Genomic DNA, 24510 nt, shown 5'->3' on the forward strand with positions numbered 1-24510 from the left:
TATCTCCACCGTTTGATGGCTTTCTTCAAACCTTTATGGTTTTATACAATATATTTCAACCTCATTAGCTAAGATTGTTCAGCATCGTTTAATTTGAGAAAATGATGGTTTCTACAATCACGTGGCCAAAAACTAAAATGAATCCTATATCAAGACATATTTATAATGCGGACTGTCCTTTTCTACTGTCAGAGGATATTCGCAGTGTTACAGTTCGTGGTTTTCCAGTGTCCATAATTTTCTTTAGTAATTCACGTGACCTTGTTCGCTTTTTGTGAAAGTACTAAGGTCTCGCATAAGAAGAGAGGTCAGTCTATGACCGCGTGCTCACGAAGAAAGATGTTATAATTCTCTGTGAGGAACCGGAGGAAGTGTAACTGATCACTGCGCTTACTTTTCAGATGTAATTAGTTTACGAAGCCCAGCCGTTAAATTAGTTGAGAAGTATTGTGAGGCTTTCAAATGAGCTCCAACAACATTCCCTTTGAAATCTAAATATTTTGTCATTGCTATTTCACAAACTCATAATTAAATCCTTTTATAAATGTGGGAGAAGGGAGATTGCAATCTTTTTACTTCCATCACGTCATCAGGTTACTGGTAAAATGACAACCAAAACATTTCTCTATCTCTTATACGGTCAAAAACGTGCAGAACAGTATCATGTGGTTTTAAAGTTAGTCAAGATGTTTTTAGGGGAAAAGTGCAAAATGTTTTTGTCGTTTCACTTTCAGAAGTATCAGCTGCGACATTGATAATTTTGTATTGTTTTGTTAGAATAACTTTACCGTAACTTAAGCTTTAACTTTACGGTTACTTGAGGTATGAGTAACCTTTTAATTCCAAAGACAATTGCTAATTACTAATTTGTCCTGTCCTTTCCTGATACTATTAAGTCATGGCATGTTGTGCGAAGATTGGCACCGGAGCGAAATGAATTCGTCGCAAAGCTTTGTGGCCTCACAAATTGTTTATCATTCTCATCAGCTAAGAATAGATTCGTTTTCAGTGACACATTTCAGTAACTGGATGAACGCCTTCAAAGGTAACACCAGTGATGTGGTTAATTTCGAGCAAATTACAGATCCACTGCGTCCTTTTTCTTTTTTAATTTTTTATTATTTTTTTTTATTATTATTATAATAGTTACTATTTTTGTCTTCGATGCAAATCACACCCGCAAGAAAATGAAAAGTTTATGAGCACAATGGGTGAATTTCCACCCACAAGAAGCTTATTGTTTAAAGACAGAAGCTTTAGTTGTACTCTCGATCTGATCGATCTCGTGTTGCAAATCCAACCGGTCCAAAAGAGATGAATACTGAAGCCTGACGTTTCCCGTTAAACAGAGCAAGATGTTTCATTTTTGGATGCTCAAATCCATCATCGGTTAGAAAGTGTGACGTGCCAAACCGAAATACAGTCACTTAGCTTTTTTTTTCAGTATTTTTGGCTTCGATCATGCAAATCACACCCGCTAGAAAAATGAAAAGTTCACCGTGACCGTGACCGTGTCTTCGGAAAACAAGGGGTCGATTGTCGCGCAAAGATAGCTTACCCTCTTAAGAGAGAAACAAGTTTCACCGAATGTGATCCGTTGATGTGTTCCAGTTGTACTTATCCACGCGTCTTCTTCACTTATTATTTTTTGTTTTAATTCGATATTACGAATTCTAACACTTTCAGCTCGTTACAAAAAGTTTCCAGCCCGTTTTGGTAACTTCATATATGGGTTCCTGTTTGTAGTGACTTATCGTCAATCCAGAGTCATTCTGTTAACTTTTGTTATTAAAATAACGTTTCCCTTATAACAGGAGAGAATGGCAATGGAAATCTAACGACAGAAGCCATGATAGCTTTCATGAACATCGCCTTTCTAGTTGCCCTGTTCCTGCTCAATTCAGATCGCATTCAGAAAGCCATTGAGATATGCAGCGAATGTTTGATTTTGCTAAATAACACCGATCAAAACAGCAAAGACCAATTTAAAACGCTACTGCTACAATTTTACAGCGCCTTCAATTTACTTCTTTTCAAGGCTTATCGTCGTATCTCTGACTACATAACTGCGGAAAGATACGGCAGGAAACTGCTTGTCTTATACAGCGAGTCTGGTGACTTAGAAAGAGAAGGAGATATAAGCTTAGCTCTTGCAGCGATTGTTGAGAGTCAAAACAAGTTTCCAGACAACTTTACGTAAAAGCAGTTAATATCAAGAGATTAACTGGTGAACAAATTGGCGAAGCAAACGCCTGCGCAAGATTCGGAATTATGCTTCATAAACTTGACGAGAACCTAAAAGCGAAGGAGCATGTTGGGAGAGCCCTTGCAATAGCAACCGAAATTGGCGACAAAGAAGGAGAAGCATCCTATTGCGAAAACCTAGGAACGTTGCTTCAGTTACTCGGGGAATGCGACAAGGCTAAACAGTATTTCAAAAAAGCGCTTCTCATCAGAACTGAAATTGGCGACAGAAAAGGAGAGGCAACTGACTATGGAAACCTAGGAACTGTGTTTCACTCTCTCGGGCAATACGAAAAGGCTATAGAGTATCTCCAAAAAGCGCTTGTCATCAAATCTGAAATTGGCGACAGAAAAGGAGAGGCATCATGCTATGGAAACCTGGGAACTGTGTTTCACTCGCTCGGGCAGTGCGACAAGGCTATAGAGATTCTTCAAAAAGCGCTCGTCATCAGAACTGAAATTGGCGACAGAAGAGGAGAAGCATCATGTTATGGAAACTTAGGAACTTTGTTTCAGTCGCTCGGGCAATACGACAAGGCTAAAGAGTATCTCCAAAAAGCGCTTGTCATCAGAACTAAAATTGGCGACAGGGAAGGAGAGGCAACTGACTACGGAAACCTAGGAACTGTGTTTCATTCTCTCGGGCAATATGACAAGGCCAAAGAGTATCTCCAAAAAGCGCTTGTCATCACAACTGAAATTGGCGACAGAAGAGGAGAAGCATCATGTTATGGAAACCTAGGAACTGTATTTCAGTCGCTCGGGCAATATGACATGGCTAACGAGAATCTCCAAAAAGCGCTCGTCACCAGAGCTAAAATTGGCGACAGGGAAGGAGAGGCAACTGACTACGGAAATCTTGGTACTGTGTTTCAGTCGCTCGGGCAATACGACAAGGCTAAGGAGTATCTCCAAGAAGCCCTCGCCATCAGAACTGAAATTGGCGACAGAAGAGGAGAAGCATCATGTTATGGAAACTTAGGAACTGTGTTTCAGTCGCTCGGGCAATACGACAAGGCTAAGGAGTATCTCCAAGAAGCCCTCGCCATCAGAACTGAAATTGGCGACAGAAGAGGAGAAGCATCATGTTATGGAAACCTAGGAACTGTGTTTCAGTCGCTCGGGCAATACGACAAGGCTAAAGAGCATCTCCAAAAAGCACTTGTCATCAGAACTAAAATTGGCGACAGGGAAGGAGAGGCAACTGACTACGGAAACCTAGGAACTGTGTTTCATTCTCTCGGGCAATACGACAAGGCCAAAGAGTATCTCCAAAAAGCGCTTGTCATCACAACTGAAATTGGCGACAGAAGAGGAGAAGCATCATGTTATGGAAACCTAGGAACTGTATTTCAGTCGCTCGGGCAATATGACATGGCTAACGAGAATCTCCAAAAAGCGCTTGTCATCAGAACTAAAATTGGCGACAGAGAAGGAGAGGCAACTGACTACGGAAATCTTGGTGCTGTGTTTCAGTCGCTCGGGCAATACGACAAGGCTAAGGAGTATCTCCAAGAAGCCCTCGCCATCAGAACTGAAATTGGCGACAGAAGAGGAAAAGCATCATGTTATGGAAACCTAGGAACTGTGTTTCAGTCGCTCGGGCAATACGACAAGGCTAAAGAGTATCTCCAAAAAGCGCTTGTCATCACAACTGAAATTGGCGACAGAAGAGGAGAAGCATCATGTTATGGAAACCTAGGAACTGTGTTTCAGTCGCTCGGGCAATACGACAAGGCTAAAGAGCATCTCCACAAAGCGCTCGTTATCAGAACTGAAATTGGTGATAAGGAAGGGGAGGCAGCAGATCTTGCAAACCTTGGAGTTGTGTCTAGAACTGTTGGAGATTATGAAGCTTCGGAAGTATGCTTGGAGAAAGCTTTATCCATATCTAGAGATATTGGAGACAGAAGAAAAGAGTTCCAAATCCTTCAAGAGTACGCTATTTTGTATTTATTTAAAAATAAACTCAAAGACTCCCTTTTGTGTCTTCACCTGTGCATTGAAAAGTATAAGGAGCTGAGATCGTTCTTGGGCGCCAATGATCAGTTCAGAACATTATTTCTGGAGGACTCAAGAACATTTACCCACAAGCTGCTTTCTAAGTTGCTTTGTGCCACCGGAAATTCTCGGGATGCTCTTTACGTTGAGGAGTTGGTTCGAGCCAGAGGCCTATCAGACTTGATGACAGAGAAGTACTCGGTTGAAACGCACATCTCTGCTAATCCACAATCTTGGTTTGGCATTGAAGACATCTCTAGAAAGGAAGACAACTGTACTTGTCTGTACATTTCTTATTTTCAAAATGATTTGCATTTGTGGATCTTGAAAACAAGTGGAGTCCTTCACTTTAAAAGAATATCTGTGGAAGAGAATCTAGTTCAGGCTGGGTTGCCCAAAGATTTGCCTTTAAGTAAATTTTTGGCAGATTGTTTGCAACCTCTCTCCCTCGGGCAAAAGAGCTCAGCAAGATTGCGACTCGTGGAGGAACACGAGGACAAGAACGAAGGAGTCATTTCAAGTCTATCTTTGTGTTACAAAATGTTTATTGCCCCCGTTTATGATTTGCTTGAGGAGCCTGAAGTCATAATCGTCCCTGACCGCTGTTTGTACCAAGTTCCGTTTGCTGCTCTCCGTGAAAAGGAGGGGGCCGAATACCTGTCGGAGACTCATAGGATCCGTGTCATTCCTTCTTTGACAACACTCAAGATCATTCGAGATAGTCCAGAGGATTATCACAGCAACACTGGTGCCTTGGTAATAGGCAATCCCAAGGTTGATTGGCTGCTGCCATTGCCAGGTGCAAGAAAGGAAGCGGAGATGGTCGGACGATTGGTGGGTGTTCCGCCTCTGGTAGACGAGAAAGCAACGAAGCAGGCGGTACTTGAGCGGATAAGTTCAGTGAGCCTGATACATTTTGCTGCCCATTGTAACGCCGAGAGGGGAGAAATTGCCCTCTCTCCCATTCCTGCTCCTAACGGTCGGAACGCTATCCTACCACAGGAAGCTTACATGTTGACGATGGCTGATGTCTCACGAGTAAAAATCAGAGCTAAACTGGTGGTGCTTAGCTGCTCTCACAGTGGAAGTGGACAGATGAGAGCCGAGGAAGTTATAAGAATTGCCCGCGCGTTCTTAGGATCCGGTGCTCGCTCTGTGTTGGTTGCGCTATGGACCATTTCAGACTCAGCAACAGAGCAGCTGATGAGTCGGTTCTACAAACACCTTGTTGAAGGGGAAAGTGCCGGTGAATCCCTTCATCAGGCCATGAAGTGGATGAGAAAAAACGGCTTTACCAAAGTGTCTGAGTGGGCTTCGTTTACGCTGATTGGAGATGATGTGAGGCTCGAGTTTGGCAAGCAGAGGTAAGACTCGGTGAGGACAGTTATTTCATAAATTAAAGTTAAATTAGATGTGAAGGTGGCTTTGACTTACTGGTCGCTGACTGTCGGCGGTGATCCTTTGTCACCTTGAAAATCAAAGTTGGTTTTATACCCTTTTTTTTGTTTCTTTCAAAAAGTAACAATTTATTCTTCCAGTTGGGTGTAAAATATAGAATCTCGAAAGGGCCTCTTTGCCAATCAGATGCAAGTGTACATTTGCCTACGTATTACGCCTGGTAGAACTGTATTTGCTTTATTTAAGAAATGTTGATTAAGTTATTTATAATTGTTTTTTTTTTACGTTTGTTACAGGAAAGAAGATGAGAATAGCTCGAAGGAAACAGACCTTAGAGACTTTTCGACGGATAACCAAATATAATAAGTAGAGAAAATACTCTATCCGTTATTTTATTGTGTAATTAAAGAAAGGGCAACCTCAAATTAAGGACATTAATTTCAATTTTTTACATTCTCTTTTCCGATCTTCTCAGAAGGAGGTATTGGTTACGTATCCGAGAATATTTTTTCTGCACAAAAATTGTCTTATCCGGCCGATATAATTAGCACGAAACATTATTGACTTAGGGCTCTTAAGTAAAGTGAAATCAGCAAAGTTAAAACAGTAGTTTAAGCATCAAAAACGAACCAGTTAAGTCTTACAGGGTTTTCTTACAAAGCCTTTTGTTATAGGTTTCGTTAACAGAATCCTAAATTTTTTTATTTAAAATCTTTACGAAAAGCTTTTCTTTTGGTAAGTTCCAGTACTACTTCTGAGTGCTTAAAAGATTGGAAAAAAATTCATGGATTTCCAAATAGAACCATGGAAAAAGCTTTCAAGGTCAAGAACTTAATCAGTATCAAGTGGAAAAATGACGGCAGCAATATTTTGAAACTGGTTCAACAAGTCACTTAGGCATTGTAATGTTTGAGCTAAAGTATGTTTGCATAGTGATTTAATTGTTTTTAAGTCAGGTCATTGTCAAAATGTTGTTTAGGGAATCAAAATATTCTTGTTTTTTAGCACACTTTATACAATTTTTGGCAAAGTTTCTAAAGGGATTATGTAGTAATTTCAAAGGCGCTAAAATAAAAGACAGCTTGAGAGAAATCTTAGAAAATATCGTGAGTGTTTGTTTTAACCAGGTTACAGAGTAAAACAGATAGCACTGTTGTTCATTGTTAAGGCGGCAAGGTGGTGGGATATATGATGCAAGTGGTAGGAGTGTCTGCATGCGGTCCACGCATGTGCCCATGAGGAATTCTCATTCCTACCCCAACCTACACGTCCCAACCCCCTCCCTCCTCCACTTCGCTCTGCTTCAAAAAGGAAATTAAAGAGATGAATTCTTGCTGCGTTTGTTTGGAAACCTTTCCGTGAGCTATGTTTCAAACCACCGACCCCTTCGTATCGTGTACGGTCAATACGGAAGACAGTTCTCAGAATCCTGATTAACCGACCTCGCGATGTTGAGTCATTTGGGTGCTATAGAGACTAATCTTTACATAGAAGTAAAACATCAAATAAAAGACCCATTGAAGGTGCGTTGGCCCTGTACGAGAAAATTAAGATTTAGCAAAATTTAGAAGTCATTTTGAAATTTTGTAAGCGACCAGCTTTTGTTTCTGTTGTGGTAGAAAAAGTTTTTAAAACATCCGACAATAATTTCATGCGGCTCACCTCGCCGCATCGTCGGCAATTTTCGTCAGTCAGAGTCAAGACAGGCCAAGCTAAGTGACATTGCCCTCCCGTAAAATAACTTTCCAAAGAATAAATGTGGCGAGCGTGAGCAAATGCAAATTTTTTCATTACTGTGATCAAAGCGCAATGATGTACCTTATTAGATATTTACGTTATCAAACTGTTGATTCTGACAGGGTGAGCCTAACTTTTCTGTCGAGGTCGACGTGACTTCACATTAAAAGCGTTTTTGACGGAACAAACTATGAGGGGTGGTCCATTTCAACCCCGGAAAAAAACAAAACAGAAACCAGTTTGTCTTTTTGAGTTTTGGAGTAGACCCTTGAAACTGGCAAAGTTTCATCACAGAGTAAGTTTAAAAGATTCAATTTTGTAAGGTTTCGAAACAGTTCCAAAATTAACATGCACATAGCTCAGTGTAAAACATCGAAGCTTCTAGGACTTCTTATGATTCCTACCAACGTACACACCTAATGCACGTCAATTTGCCTTTGTTGTCCTCGAACGATCACGTCTTCATGGTAACGTGGTGTAAGAACTGTACAGCACTTTATATATATATGTTTTACTTGACGGTAAAAGTTTGAATCCGTACAAGGAAACGTAACGGAAACAGGCGACGATAATATTCCGTTGACAGAAATGCAACGGAAACGTGTCGTCATATTTCCGTTCAGGAATCATACCGGAAACATAACAGGTCCAAGGAAGAAGTGAATGACGTGGAAACATAGAGTTTCATTTTTCCGAATTACGGAATCATACCATTTCGTCCTGTGCTCACTCTAACTCTGTGCTATCCTAAACCTAACCCAAACCCCAAACCAATCCTAAGCTATGGTAAAGGGTTTAAGTCAGGGTTGAGGATAGGGTTAGGGCAGGAGCCCATTACCTGGTTAGGGTTAGAGTTTGGGTTGCTTCGGGTCAGAGGGGTTTAGTGTTACAATCAGGGTTAGGGCTAGGGTAAAATTATGCTTAGGGTTAGCGGGGTTTAGTGCTAGAATTAGGGTTAAGGCTAGGGTGAGGCTATGCTTAGGGTTGGCGTTAATATTTTTCTACAAGCATTCAATTGCAGGGTTTTTGGTATTGTGTTTGTAAATTTCAGTAACTACTTGAAAGTTTACTGAAAAACAAACGATAGGCCGACTGGTACACTTACAGGATAGATAGAGAAGGTTTGGGTTAGGGTTAGGGTTAGGGTTAGGGTTAGGGTTAGGGTTAGGTCTGGGTTAAGGGCTATAGGTTAGGGTTTGCTTAGGGTTAGGGTTAGGGTTAGGTCTAAGTTAAGGGCTATAGGTTAGGGTTTAGGGTTTAGGGTTAGGTTTTATGGTTATGGTGTGGGGCTAGGGTTTGGGATTAGGGTTAGGGCTGGGGTTTGGGCTTAGTGTTAGGGTTAGAGGGTCTGCGGTTGAGGTTAGGGCTAGGGTGAAGGTTTTGGGTTAAGGTTTGGAGGTAAGATTAGTGTTTAGGGTAAGGGTGTAAGCCTCTTCAAAAATATTTTAAGAAGATTTTGTCACCTTTTTCACTTAAATAACCACTTGAAGAATTTTGACCAGTTGGATTATTTGAAGCGGTTGGATTAATTTTGATTGGTGTTTAATAACTTTTAGTAGTTGGATGATTATTTTTACCAGTTGAACCACTGTAATATGCTGGATCTTTTTAACTAATGTTACCATCCTTACCAAGTTGATTACTTGAAGTATTTGAACCAATTTCACTGGTTACACATGCATTATCCAGTTAGACCATTTCAACTGGTTGGATCATTTAAACCAGTTTGTCCATCTTAGATATTGGTATCATTTTAACAAGTTGGATCATGTTAACCAGTTGCACCGTTTTACTAAGTGAGATCGTTTCTTCCCCTTGACCATGTCACGTAATTAAAATTTTTTCACCGTTTAGACCATTTTATCTTGTTTTGGCTGGTTGGACCATGTTAATCAGTTGTATCATTTTGACTGGAGTGAAAAGTTCCGTTCTTTACCCTAGCCCTAACCCTAACCCTAACCCGGGGCTAGGGTTAGGGTTAGGATAGCTCGCACCAAGAGTTAGAGTTAGGGCTTGGGTAGGGTGGGATTATGATTAGGCTGAGGGTTACAATTTTTTCTGAAAACATCCAATTTTTTTTTTGGTATTGTGTTTGGCTCTAAACTTTAACAACTACTTGAAAGTTTGCTTGAAATCAAAATATACCATTTTTTGCCAAAATAACTGCCAAAATGCGCAATTCGGGCCTTTTTATCAATTTACATTGGGTTTAAGCTTGGTTTTTGTGTTTTCCCACAGACTCTTGCACTATTTTGCTGAGAACATTGCGTTTTAGCTTTTTTGCAGCGTTTTTAAAACTGAAATAAGCTTATTTTTGCAAAAAAAAAACAAACGTGTTTTTCAGTCGAATTGAGTGTTTTTGTCAACTTTAGCGAAAAATTTTGCAAAAATGGTACATTTCTGCCGTATTTTGGAGTTTTTAAACGGATTTCGTCGCGATCTTGTGAAAAACATGTAGTTTCAAGCTAGTTTTCAGTGTTTTGGCAATTATCTTGGCAAAAAATGGGTAAGTCAGCGCAATTTTTTTTTTTGGTTTTTAAGGGTTTTTTTGCCCAAATTTTACTGAGAACACTGTGTGTTAGCTTGTCTCCATTGCTTTTTCGCAGATTCTATCGCATTTTTGCTGAAAACATAACGTTTAAGCTTGTTTGCATCGTTTTTGGTCGTGAAATAAGCTAATTTTTGCAAAAGGAACAAAAACGTGTTTTTCAGCCCAAATTGACATAAAGGATACAGAACATTTGCTTATTGCCTTTTTTTTGTCCTTAGTCATGAAGTTGATTTTGGCATTTCAAACAAAAACTCTGCTAGAGCATTAATTGAATGACATATCATGCACTTACTTTGAAGCAAGAACACTTTTTTTTAAATTCAGAAAAATACCTTTTTATTTTTTTTAAGGACTGCTGGATATAACCTGTACAACCAAGATGAATTTACATTCATTATTTGTCATAACTTACACTAAATTAGAAATTCAAGTATGAAATGAGGGTACTAGCCCTTTAATAGTGTTCAAAATTTCCATATGCAGGGGTACTTGTGGCTACTGGAGAAGAATCAGTCTTTACTGTAGCCTTTTTATTTTTAATTCTCTACAGTCAATTCCCACTATGTGGTCACTGCTTCCTGTGGGGCAGAAATTGTGGTTTGTTATTTTTCATTTTGAGAGCCATGCCATGGTCTTAACAAGAATAACAGAAACAATGCCTTTGTTGTTACTCATTGTTTTCCATTTTTATCTTGAGCTTAAGAAAATAAGTAATTATGTAAACCTACTCAGAACTTTATTAAGTACTTATCATGTCACGAAACAGCTGAACAAAAGCTAAGATGCTAATGCTTGTTCATCTTAGAATAATCAAAGGCAATTTCCAGCTGTTTTATATAGTCAATAGGATGAAATGTAAACAATACAAATTTTAATGAGTCAGAGTCAATGTTAAGTTAAAAAATTTCTTAAAAATTAGCACTAACTAAATTCTGTTTGGCGACGAAGCTTAAGAAAAGAAACAGTTCTTCATTTTGCATCTGATACTTGAAAAAGAAAACAAGAAAGAATTTCAGCCCTAAGATAGCTTGTGTTCAGGCTTAGATATTTATAATGAAACTAGTGATGACTTAAAAGTACAATTTAAGTTTGAATTGCTCTTGCATGGACAATAGTGCAATTTTGAATTGAGTATCAAGAGTAATACAGGATCATGTTGCTTTTGTTTTTTGTTTCACCATGTGATTATTGCTTTTGTTTAACTCTTTGATTCCCAAGATCTGTTTGTTAGCTCTCCCCTCTAGCTGTTACAAATTTCCTTGTGAACATGTTACAAGAATTTGGTGTTAGATCAAGAAAACAATCTCTACCTGAAAAGTTTGAGTATTTCCATTACCTGTTTGCTGGATAACAGATGCATATCATTGGGAGAAGTTACCTTTTAATCACTTCTGGGAGTTAATAGGCTAAGAAAACTGGTGCCACACTCTCAACCAATCAGATGGAAAAAATAAAATATCTTTATCTTGGCCACTCGCCTCTTCACACCCTTTTGGCAGTTTGCTTTTAAGTTACTTTGGGTTCTCACATGTTCCTTGTAATATTTCCCTTTGTTAAATTGACTCAGGCTGATATGATCTTGGTTTTGCAACACTCAATTTAGAAGCCCTTTTGCAGTCCTCTGCAGAAGTACTGCAAATTACAAATACATGGATGTGATACAGTTGAGGTTGACTGAGTTTGTAGCATTGCCAATGACTTGTTTATCCAGTTTTGTATGGATTTAACCTTTCCAAAAATTGAATAAGAAAGAATGACGTTATGCTTTTTCAGTTTTCTGTATACCCCTCCCTTCCAGAATTGCCATTAAGGAATTTCTCGCAACAATATTGATCTATTGCCAAGTAGAAAGGTGATGAGGAGATTAATTAGTATATATTACTTTATTTAACCCTTTCACTCCCAAGATCTAAGTGTCAATTTCTTTGCAGTGATCTAGTTCTGAGAATTTGATGTTAATTCAAGCAATATGTTCAATTGTTACTTAACTTTCTTCTCATCACCTTCATGCTTTTGAATGTACCAGTAATTTGTAAGGAACAGTTCCTCTCTAATTACCCCTGGGAGTGTTAACTCAAAATCCCCTAACAGCAATTTTGGGAGTGGGATGATTTAGTTAAAAAAAATAATTTGGCTTAAAGTAGATTGTGTTTAGTGTTAATTCTCTGCCTCATAACCAGTAGATGAGTGAAGAATTGCCTGACTGTTCAAACCTTGCTAAGTAAGCTAACAATGTTTGGTGCCTGCCCGCTCTGAAAAAAGAACCCTGCACTAACATTAAGACAAAAAATCAACACACCTCCAAGAACTTGCTCTTGCAGTTGCAAATTAGTTCATTAGAACATTAGAATTTGGTACAAAATTCCATGCATGGCAAAATGAAGAAAAAAATTTTTTACAGAAGATAGAATTTGATTCTTTGTATGTTATCAATTATGCCTCATATTTGATTGTTTTTGTGACCAGGAATTTCCAAATGGCCTGACATTCACTCCCAAAAATTCTTCAAGTCAACCACCGCTGTCAATTAGATCTTCTCCTTTCAAAACAAGACATGTTAGTAATATCCCAGAAAAGTGTTGTGGAAACCGCACATGGCCAGATGTCTTGACCTCTGCCAATCACAGCCTGAAGCAAAAAGTTCCTCAGCCGAAAAAGAAAAAATCCATGAAGGAGAAAAATATGAAACCAAGAGTGTTGTTTGCATCTCAATCTGTCCATGAAAAGCAGGTTGGTTCCGAGGAAGATAAAGCTGAACTCATTCTTTTGACGTGGTTAAAAGCTCGCATAAATTTTTTCGAAAAACATTCGCGATCTCGAGGGAAATTTTCTATTAATTTTACCTTCGATAACTCTGACCCCATTTGTTGCGTGAGAAGTCGATCCAAAGAGCTCTAGCTGTCGTCCAAAACATTGAATTTATTTTGGAGCAGCTGTCAATTTACCTGTCTTCGTTTATTTAGAGTTACAGAAACGTGTCAAGTATGTCACGTGACCCTTACAGTACATTATAGCCCAGATGAGCTACAGTTGTTGGTTTATATCGTAAAATAGGTTTTGGTTAGTCATCGTGAGACAAACGATTCCATTTCTCTTTCAAAAGTAGTTGGTTTCTTCATAAAATCATTTTCTTTTTTCATAACTGTTGCCTTCTCCACTGGACCTCTGTATTCTGATTGAATTATGACGACAATTTATTCTGTATGAATGAAAATACACTGATCGCCTTTTCCCCTTACTTCCGATAATTTTCCCTCGACTCTCTTTGAATCAAACTCCCGATCAAGTCTTTATTATATCAGGACCTAATAGGAGGTAAAAAAGCCGTCGTGTATCTTTCTCCCGTGTGAAGTCTGGAGCGAGCCTCCACATCATACACGCGTTCGATTAAAAAGCCTCATTGTCATGCCAGAGACGGCCGCTGCGTTAAGGTAACGTTCTGAGTACTTGCGACAAACTTCTACGAGCAGAATGCCGGCGATCGGTGTTATTTACCCTCCGCCGGAGGTGAGAAGTATCTTTCCTTATGTATGCAACGTTTTTGTGGTCATACAATAAGGCGTTGTCTATGTCGTATTTCACTCATAAGACGTCACGTTGTAGGAACACTATTTGTCTCGTTGCTTTTATTTTGACTTTGCTTCGTTTACCTAGGAAATATCAAAGTAAATGAAAGTTACGTTACTTTCGAAAAGTCCTGTTATGATCGTGTAAATGCTGCTTAAGTGAATTAACTTCCCCCGAACGAAGCGAAGCTCTTTCATAACTAGTCTGTTATAGGGGTATTTTATTCATAGTAGATAAATCATATACATGTAAACCTTAACTTGATGCTCAGATATTGTTGACAAGACTGCGAGCTTTGTTGCTAGAAACGGTGAGTAGCAATTCATAGTATGTCAATAGATCGACATTAGACGTAAGAATTTAAATGACTGTAATTGCATGTTTAGATCATACACGTCTGAATGATTGTAAAGATGCTGTGAATACGAGTGAGGTCTTGGTTGACACGCTAGTATTTGATTAGATGACCATAAATTATTTTCATAGGTGCAAGTTGGGAAAAAAAAATTACCTTAATAAAGAAACTTTTGATTTAGTATCATGAGACCAAGGAAATCTCACTGGCCAGTAAGGAGAGAATCTCAAGGAGCCAATGAGAACTCAAATGAAAAACCCATATCCTGCACTGCTTTAAGAAAATGTGGTGATCAGGTGGCATTCAGCTTTAGGTTTGGATTGTTTCAGTGGGAAGGGTGGTGTAAGTTTATGTGAACAGTTAAAGAACAAAGAAAAAACTTTGCAATTCCAGATTACTTTTAACACTCAATGGGATTTTGCTCCAAAAACACAACAGCAGTTGCCTCAGTGTATAATGGAAATGCATCCCAAGAAACTGATATTTTAGCATATAGCACTGTCTGTTCAGTGACAGTGTTCAAGTAAAAGCATGATTATAAAATACAACTGGTAACCTAGATGTACATGCTCACTGGGGATTGTAGACAGTAGAATTTAATTTATTTTTGATATTATCATGTGTCTTGTGCCAATCTGTAGTTCAAACTAGATCAGAAGTACCTACCTGCAATCAAACTGGACATGGAATTTCATTTCAGAACTTTATTTTACATACATGTACATGCAGTTTTTGAAGCTATTAATAGTATAATCCACAAACTATATGATACCTAAAGAAATTCAATATATGATGTTTTCATCAGAACCAGAGGCCATTCCAGCTGCTCCTGCTCCACAGAAGGTAGAAACACAAGGATGTTTAATAACTACAATATTGACCCTTATTGACTCTTTCACTTCTAGGATCTGAGAGAAAATTCTCTAAATGGAGGCCAAACAATATAGATCTTTCAGAATTAATCTTCAGTTGAGAATTGGTTGTTACAGCCTGATGTGATACCTGTTTGTCAGTTGACAGTACAGAATTAAAACTCAACACTCAATTCTCCAAAGTTTAGTCAACTAAATCTTTTCCAGCCTCCATGATGACCAAAAGTGTCACAGCTTGGAGTGCTTCAGATAGGCAGTGACATTGCTTTGCAAAACTCAAAATGGTGATGTTCATCGTCAATTTTTAAGCATTGTCAAGGATAAATGAATGGGTAGCTTCACACTTTGATCATTTGAACACTATTTCTCTTTGATTTTAGCCAAAGCCTCTGATGCAGATCCCAGTGACAATTTCAGAGCCACCTGTACCTAAAGAACCTCCCCCAGAATTTGAATTCATGGCTGATCCACCATCTATATCTGCATTAGATCTGTGAGTAAACTTAAAATTTGCATTTCACTAAATGCATGCCTTTCTCTTTAGAGTTGTGTACATTCACAATCAGTAACCTTAGGTGTATTTTACTATAAATTGTTGTTATTGTACTTGATTTTAATACAATCTGTTTACTGATAATCCACCGAAAACTGACTGGCATGTTACTGCTGTTCAGTTGGTACTGATACAATGTACATGTGCTTGTAGCCCTAGCTTTCTGAAATATTCTCCCCAAGATACTGTCACTGTACGGTAAATTGTTGAATTCTTATGACAAGACTTGCCATGCATTATGTCTTTAATTCACCTCAATGAAATATTTTTGAAGGAATCAATTCAGTTGGTAGCTATAAACTGAGAGTTTTAATTAATCCTCTCTGGTCCACTGGTGACCAAGGAGGAAATTTCCATTACCTAGTACACTTCCAATCAGGAAATTTGATAGGAGGAAAGAAATATATCAACTGGAGAATACTTTTTGATTTAACACCAAATCTTATAAGCAAAAGTAAGGAAAAACACTGTAAGATGGTGTAGAGAATTGATGTAAAGGTACATGTAGGTCTTGGGAGTGAAAAGGTTAGTAACTCACTCAATAACTTTTCTGATTAATGCAAATCATTGTTTTATATTCCTTTGAAACACACAGGAATATTGTTAAACTGACTGCACAGTTTGTGGCAAGGAATGGACGTCAGTTCTTAACTAGTCTCATGAACAGAGAGCAGGTACTTTTGCCATGAGACACTTCACAAACATGAGACAATTCAGTTACCGTAAAAACCCACAGATAAGCCGCACCTTTTTTCCAAAAATCGTTGCTAGAAATTGGGGGTGAGTTTATCTGCAGGAGCATTTGAAAAAGGTGTTGTGAATGTTTTCCATTTTCGTGTGCGATCTAATGCCTGGTTACTAAGCTTCGAATGTTCTGCTCGTGTTCTTGTTGTTATGCAAAAATCTATGAAAAACTGTGTTGAATGAAAAAATTCTTGTCAACAAATACCAGAAAAAGGTCAATCATATGGCAAAGTTGGTAGAAATGATGTTCATTATGAGTAAGACTTTGAAGTATTTTCCATTGCAATGTTAATAGTGGGTTTATGTTCAATGAACAGTGGATTAAGAAGACTTCTCAAGACTGAACTTTGGATTTTTTTTTATTTCTTTCAAAAAACTTTTTTTCCAAAATTTGAGCTGCTAAATTCAGGGTGCAGCTTATCTGTGGGTTTTTACAGTATTCATGCACTATTAAAAACATTATATATCTCGGTTAGTATGTGCATTATGATTGGTCAATTTAGCATGCCGTATTCCAGTGTATGGCCCACTGAATTCAAAAGTTTGTTTGAATTGAAATCTTCCCTCTCTATTTGAACCCAGAGATATGATAAAAATCTTACTAACCTTGTCTGTACTGTTAGTTACCTTGTTTTTTTTTTCCATTCAGATTTATGGCCTGGGCTAGCTTTATGACCTCAAGTGTCCAAGTTGTTAACTATTGCTGCTATGTAGTAGCCAAAACTTTCTACTTGTTGTGGAATCAAAATGATATCATTTTGGGTCCCTTGGTAATGATGATAACACTCATAGAAACTTGATTTAGACTGAAAAGACTGATCATAGGGAAGACGCTGGTGTAAACTTGTGATCAGTATATATAAATAATAATGAGAGACTTACTCCTCTTACCAGAATAATAATGATATATCTTAGATTTTTGAAAGAGCCATGGTGACATGCTGTTACAATCTTTATTTATTTTGCAGAGAAACTATCAGTTTGACTTCTTACGGCCACAGCACAGTTTGTTCAACTATTTCACCAAGCTTGTGGAACAGTATACAAAGGTGAGATTTGCCTCAAGATGAATTTACTTGTTCAGGGCCTTGTAGAAAATGGCATCATTCCTTCTTCATTGTATTTTCATATGAACATGATCATGTACTGCAATAGGAGTGATAACTGTATTGAGTAAATCTTACATTTTGTCAGGTTTTGATTCCCCCAAGTGATATCAAAGAGAAGTTGCAAAAGGATGCTTATAAACCCAAAGAGGTATCAGAACTGTTTACTATGTTTTGACAAAGTTAAAATCATTTCTTAAACAATGACTCTCATACTTAAGCAAATCTTTATTAAGCAATAAACCACCTTTCTACTGGTTTACAAAATTACCAAAGCTATAGAAAGAGCGGAACCTTTTTTTCGAGGGTATATCATGATATGCTCGTGGAAACTGGAAAGGCAACCAATTTCCTCTGCATTGTATTGTAAGATAGTAAAAAAAAAAGTTCCCCCTGGAAATTGTGAGACTTTTTTTTCTCATGCACCATTCACATAGATCCACCAAGATATTCAAAATATTAGTAAACTATCTTGGTTTTAATTAAAGAAAACTTTTAGTATGTCTGGTGACAAGCTTCTGTGTATTCTAATTATTGTCAGTCAGAGAAGCTGAGATACTTTGCATCTTTTTAGATTCTGGATTGTGTCATGTACCGTGTTGAGTGGATTAAACAGCAAGAAAGAGAAAAAAAGAAATTAGAGGATGAAAAAGAAAAAGAAAGAGGTTGGTCTCTGCTTGATTAACAACAGCATTGCTGTGAAACTTAGAATCAGAGAATTATTGTTGTTGAGCCTTTCTCGCAAATTTGGAAATGACAAGAATACAATCTTATTTATATGGCTTCTCTGAAGGGAAATATACATGTGCGTGTAACCTCAATAGCAAGAATGATTACAATTTTAATATTTCGTATTGAAAATTGCAAGTCAGTGCAGCTCATATGATGAGACATTCTGATATGTATATACACATAATGACGTTTTATGGGCAGACAGACAAAACGCTTTACTTTTCTTTTAGCAGTTTGTTTCTATTTCAGATTTAACTCTGGTTTTAAAGTTCTTTTTGAAAAGAATTTTACTTTCTTGTTGCATGTTTATGCCAAATAGTTTGTTCTGAGTACGGTAGCTATCAAGGTCTCTCCTGTTAGTGCAATCTTTTCTTACTCCTGGTGAGTTGCAGGAGTTTCATGTGTCTATTAAAATTTCTCCATTGGCTCAAAGTTGATTTGCAGTGATCAGTTGAATAGGAAACTATTATATTCTCACAATAATCCTTTCCCTTCTTGCAATATAGTTGCATTTGCATCAGTAGAATGGCATGACTTTGTTGTGGTGGAAACAGTGGAATTTAAAGACAACGAAACAGGTTGGTTTCTCACATTACATTTCTACAAGAGTAAAACCCTCTAACTATGATATCCCTACATTATCCAGCATTCAGGTTGTGAGGATAGTTAAACTTATCAGATAGATTCTATTATCTTGATCTAGCAAAAATTCTTGTAACTAATTTACAGGTGATGTGTATTGGCTACAAGGGCGAATTAACAATCAAATCTCGGGAATTAAAGAGTTCATTGATGAGTGATCTGCTTGACAAAATGCTGTTTTTAGGTTGTCAGTAAGAGAGACAGCAATCATTATTGGTAATCCCAGTTTCACAGCTGTCTAATGGGAAAGCCGTTGAAAACCTGCGTGGAAAAGAACTATGAAACAAACAAAATTTTACACTTGCAGATAAAACTTACTCTTTTGAAGCATCTATTTTAATTTATTAAGATCCTTATATTGTGTTGTTTTAGCCAACTTGCCTCCACCAGTAAGCAGAGAACAGCTTGGAGCCAGGATATTAGCGCAGGAGCGATACGAACAAGTACAGGTGCGTACAGTCCATGTAGCTTGTGATCAATTTAAACTTGATAGTTGCATGTAGATGCCTGTTCCATGGTCCTTTTTAAGACCAAAACTGAAATGTTCATGATTATTTTTTGTAGGATGATGGTCCTACGCCAGATGATATGGAAGTCAACATGGATGTGGAGATGGAAGTTGACGAACCAGAGCCGACACTGTTACAAGTTCCTCCACCTCCCACTCCTATGAAGGATTCAACTGGGGTAAGACAAGCCTATTTTACTACATTCGTGTACCTATCGATCTACCCACATTGCACCTACACCTTCGTCAGCATGTGTAAAGATTAAAATTTGACTCTGAAACAAGACTCTGAAAAGGAGAATGGGAGAAGAGCTCTACAATATGTGGTTGTCCGCGAACGCCTTATAAGTGTGCTTCTCTTTGTGTGTATGGATCTTTTGTAAAGACTGTGACGACCATGTTATTTTCATCTTTCAGAAAAACACAGACATGAATGAGGTGCCTCTTCCACCGATCCCCTCTGAACCTGGCCCCAAACCGCCCCTACCTCCCACAGCCCCAGGATCGAACATCCAAATCCGGAGAAATTATGATCCAAAGGCTCCTAAGGCGGCTGCACCCCTGGCTCAGACGGACAAGTTCCTGATCTCACCAATCACAGGCGAGCAGGTTCCTGCAGAGAACATGGCCGAGCACATGAAGATAAGTCTGTTGGATCCGCGCTGGAGGGAGCAGAGAGATAGAGTGATGCAGGAGAAGAAGGAGCAGGAACAAGTGTTTGCTGAAGGTAAAAGCAGTGCTACTGGTCACTCTATCTGCCGTGTAAACTCACTATAGGGTTAGAACAATAAACGAAGGCACAGAGAAGGGGCTCCTGGTCATGGCCTGTGGACTGTGTCAATTTTGCAAAAGCTATTTTTAGAAAGTAATTTTTAATTAGTGTTAACAACTGAGTTGAAAACGTAAATTAGCCACTGTAAAGGGTAAAAAAGCTGACGTTTCGAGCGTTAGCCCTTCGTCAGAGCGATTTAGAAAGACTATTAAGTGGATGCCTGTTTTCTGAGACGTCTACTTGAAGGAAAACTGAGGCTATCTTAGGTTAGTTTTTATGCTTAAAATCAATGCAGTGACGGAGCGGAACTTACGGAGCGGACGTCCGCGAAAGTGGAATTCGGTGAAAGTCCAAAGCTCAAAACACCTTAGATGGAATCAATATTCGTTTGGTTACGATCTTTGACGTCTGGAAGTGTATAAAGCTTGTTCCGTCCAGGTTGCCGGCTTAGTTGTTTTTCTGTCTCCTATTTCAACTTCTTCTTCTCCTTCTTTCTTTACTGACCGAGACGAAGCCTAGGCAAAAATTATCCAATTTCCAACCGTCTTGAGCTTTCGCTGGGTCAGGAACACATTCATTCATTTGTCTGTCAGGTATGTCGATTGGAAGCAGTCTGAAGCAGCTGGCCGAGCGCCGTACAGATATCTTTGGAGCTGGTGACGAAGAGACTGTCATCGGTAAGAAGATCGGAGAAGAAGATATCCGAAAACCAGAGAAGGTCACATGGGATGGTCACACTGCTTCCATGGCGGCCACTTCACGCTTGGCTCAACAAGGCGTGACAATTGAACAACAGATCGAGGCCATACACAAATCGAAGGGACTCACGTGAGTATTAACTCAACACTGAGCTCCATTTTGTGCAAGATACTCGTCAGCGGACATAAGTTGTTTCAAGCTTTGAAAAAAGATAGTATGAAAGGAAAAATAAACAAACATTTATTTAATTTGCCTTGGTGGAAGCTATATTTCAACTAGCCCTCAAATTTTTTCAGCTCTTGGAACAAAAGGTTAAGTGTCAACGTACCTTTGAAAATGCATGTAGTAGAAGTTGAGCGCCAAGGCAAGGCGTAAATGTTTGTTGTTTAAATCCATCAAATATTTTTGCCTGCGCGCGATTGGTCTAAACGCTTCACGCGAACTAATATTCCCCCCGCGAAAACTGGGGAATATCCGAGGATATACGCCAAGTGATATATTACCAATTTACAAACCTAACGTGTGCTGCTATCGCTCTCGGAAAACTACGATGGCCCACAAGGGACTCGCTGCAAAGAAAAAGAAACGCTGCAAACAAAAAACAATCGCTGCAAACAAAAAAGTGAACGCTGCAATCAAAAAAGTGAACGCTGCAAACAAAAAAGTGAACGCTGCAAACAAAAAAGTGAACGCTGCAAACAAAAAAGTGAACGCTGCAAACAAAAAAGTGATCGCTGCAAACAAAAAAGAACAGATCATGCGTGCGCATTATGCCCGAGGGACTGGATAGAGTTTTGCTCGTCTCCAGAGCCTACGAGTATTTCCCTCCATTTTTCCAGCATGATCTCGACACCAAAATAACGATTATCGTTATTTCTAAATTGGCCCTGAAATAACGAATAGCATAATTTCGGTGCATGTTGAGACCTTCGGGCTCGAAGCTTGGGAACTTATATCCAGGGATAGATAAAATGGCGGCTTACGGCGGCGAAGGAAATCTCAATAGTTTAATATTTTAGCGTGAAAAGGCTTGGGTGTTGCGATCTGGTTCTCAAGTTAAAAAAAATCACGGTCTGCAATGGCACTACCACCTTTTGAACAACAATAAAACATTGAAACGATGGTAAAAAGCAGCAAGTTTCGAAGTCTAAACGAAAGATGGTTAAGCTGAGTTTCAGTCAAATATCATGACATTTGGGATGTAATTTCGATACCGAATAAATAGTTCTACATGGTTATACACGCATATGATTCTGTTGTGTTCACGTAAAGGCCATTTCAGCCATTCCTTCCACTTGTAAGTGGTAGGAAATAAAATATATGCATACTTGTTTCTTATTTTAGCCCTGTGAAATCACAAATTTGATTTATTTCTTCTTTGTTTTAGGTGGTCATTACCCATTATTTTTGGAAGTCGATGCTGATGAGAAAGAAAAAATGTTTACGATTATTTCTTCTCTCGAACATTTTACTATTTAGGTACCAAATAATCTTGATACTGAAGATCATTGCATCCTATTATGAAAAAATTACCCTTGATTGCTTTGTCAACTGGAATGAATAATGTAATATACCTTGTGATTTGTGGGTTTTTCACAAGTAAACTAGAAATACTTGAAGAGGGTAATAATGTACTTAATGCAGAGCATTTGGTACAAAGTCTGCTTTGCTGTAATCTACCTGAAGGTGCTTTTTATATGCTAGTAAGACTTGCACAGCCCAGTCAAAATGTTTTTGAGTAGTAGACAAGCTGGCTGTAGTAATTATAGACAGCAGAGGCCAAACCTCTTCCTGAAAAGCAGTCTGAAAAGTGTGAAGTTAGCGGAAGGTACTTCATTGTAGGCAGCCAAATTGTAAGCTGCCAGCCCATTTTGAGTGAGCAGTAAAACTCAAGATTGGCTATTTTAGCTAATTTTATTGAGAACCAAATTCCCAGCAACGGGCACATTTTTACTGGGCTATTTGTTATTTAACTACTTAGTAATATTCTTATTAAAATTTACTGCATTCCTTTCTAATAATTTGCTGCTGATTGTATGCTGTATATAGCTTATGATTTGTGTGATTTTCACAAGTAAATTAGAAATACCTGAAGATGGTAATGATGTACTAGATAATGTACTTGATGCAAGGCTATTTTGGTACAAAGTGTGTGCCTTGTCCGTAGGTGATTTTGCATGCTAATAAGACTTGTAATTCAAATAATATACATCAGCTGGAGTGGGAATATTAAAAGAAAAATACAGAAAGAAACATTGATAAATAAAATAAATCAATAGAAATGACAAAAATCATGGTTTTATCTGCAAATTAAGCACTTAATCGAAGATCACTGCACTGCTCAGGTCCAGAAGGCTGAAAGAGTACTGTCTACTGTTAGTTTGATTTTTGTCATTTCTATTGATTTATTTTATTTATCAATGTTTCTTTGAATTATGATTCAATGATCTCTTTCAATAGTGCGGGTTCGCTCATGTAACCTAATCTCCCACATATGTATGTATGTATGTATGTATGTATGAGCTCAGTTGAAATGTTTTTGAGTGGAAGGCAAGCTGGTGATAGTAATGGGCAGCAGAGGCTGAACCTTGTCTTGAATGGAAGTGTGAAAAGTGTGAAGTTAGCGGCAGCTATATTGTGGCAGGCAGCCAAATTGTCGGCTGTGGCACATTTTTACTGGGCTGATTGTGTGTAGTATATATGTGCACTTCTTTTAGGGCATTAAACAGGTTAAAGTACTAAGAAATCCTCTGTGATAACTTGATAATTCAAGATGTGAAAATTTTTAATAATAAGGTAAAGCTTGATCATTCTTAAGAGTTTCCATTTGTTCTGGAAATTTGGGGGAGAGTCAGGGGAGCATTATTTATACATTAATAATTTACATAAAAAGTAAAAAAAAAGGACCAAGGTAAAATCCCAATTTGTTTTAAGAGTTGATTTTATTAAGCGAAAACCCTGGATATAGCTTGGGATTTGTGTGATTTTCACAAATTGTTAGGTTATCATGTAAACTTAATTTACAGGAACCTTGTTAATTTTCAGCTTCAAGAATAAAAGTACATAATCTTTAGTGCAGCCCTCTTTTCTCCCCGCCATTATTCTAATTTTTTTTATCAAGTTTCCTTTTTCTTGTGTTCAATTAATTTATTGACTTTACAGGTGAAATCGTAATATCTGCTAGCACAATTATCTCTGCTAAGAGTGTCTACCATCACTCTTGCCGGTCTCGAGCCCAAAACGCTGCAAACTAGCTGAAACTACATGTATTTCGTAAAATTGCAATGAAATCTATCTAAAAACACCAAAATCCGGCAGAACGCACGAGTTTTTGCCAAATTTTACGCAAAAGTTGACAAAAGCGCTCAATTCGAACTGAAAAACACTTTTTTTTTTTGTGCAAAAATCAGTCTATTTTACATTCAAAAACACGATGTCTTTAACAAAATAGGGATACAATCCATGTGAAAACACTTATTCCAGCTAAAACGCAGTGTTCTCAGTAGAATTTGGGGAAAAACGCGTAAAAACCGTCAGAAACAACAAATTGGACTGATTTTACCCTCTTTTTGTGTAAATAGCTGCCAAAACCCTCAAAACTAGCTGGAACTACATGTTTTTCACAAGATCGCCATAAAATCTTGAAACGTTGCTTTAGAGACCTCTATGCCTCCAAAACGAGTTTTTATTTTAAAAAAATGTAATGAACAAAGATGTTAAAGGGGAAAAAGCTGTGAGAAAGGAGAAGTTTAGTGTTGCTGTCTGATATACCGCCCAGATATATCAATTTATTAATTTAACGCCTTTAGCCGTGGGTAGAAGTTTTTCTCTAGACTAAGAGGATCCTCCCTATGTTGACGAACCTCAATAATTCGTTGATTTTACTGTTTTTACACAGATTTGATTTTAACCATATTCGCCAAAATAACCGCCAAAACACGGCAAACCAGTATCTCAGCCAAGAGCGATATTGGCCATTTCACACATCCTTATTAGATATGAAATTTATTGAAGATTGTCATTCTAGCA

At 38.1% G+C, this 24510-nt stretch overlaps 2 protein-coding genes across 2 annotated transcripts; both read left to right on the top strand.

The window, feature by feature from the left end:
• Positions 1–1814: 1814 nt before the first annotated feature.
• Positions 1815–6745, top strand: LOC149036574 (uncharacterized). Its single transcript, XM_089189305.1, has 2 exons — positions 1815–5609; positions 5940–6745. Exons 1-2 carry the CDS (start codon positions 2272–2274, stop codon positions 6004–6006), a joined length of 3405 nt encoding a protein of 1134 aa, XP_089045431.1. The 5' UTR covers positions 1815–2271; the 3' UTR covers positions 6007–6745.
• Positions 6746–13233: 6488 nt separating this feature from the next.
• Positions 13234–23554, top strand: LOC149036575 (splicing factor 3A subunit 1-like). The gene is made up of 14 exons (XM_089189381.1): positions 13234–13445; positions 13770–13808; positions 14659–14696; positions 15106–15218; positions 15874–15952; positions 16991–17071; positions 17217–17279; positions 17703–17793; positions 18367–18438; positions 18875–18951; positions 19067–19189; positions 19428–19737; positions 20376–20610; positions 21869–23554. The coding sequence occupies exons 1-14, from the start codon at positions 13403–13405 to the stop codon at positions 21903–21905; spliced, it is 1401 nt and encodes a 466-aa protein (XP_089045507.1). The 5' UTR covers positions 13234–13402; the 3' UTR covers positions 21906–23554.
• The last annotated feature ends 956 nt before the right edge of the window (positions 23555–24510 follow it).

Source organism: Pocillopora damicornis, chromosome 12 (assembly GCF_964200805.1).
Source record: "Pocillopora damicornis chromosome 12, jaPocDami1.2, whole genome shotgun sequence".
In the NCBI taxonomy this organism is placed as follows: Eukaryota; Metazoa; Cnidaria; class Anthozoa; order Scleractinia; family Pocilloporidae; genus Pocillopora; species Pocillopora damicornis.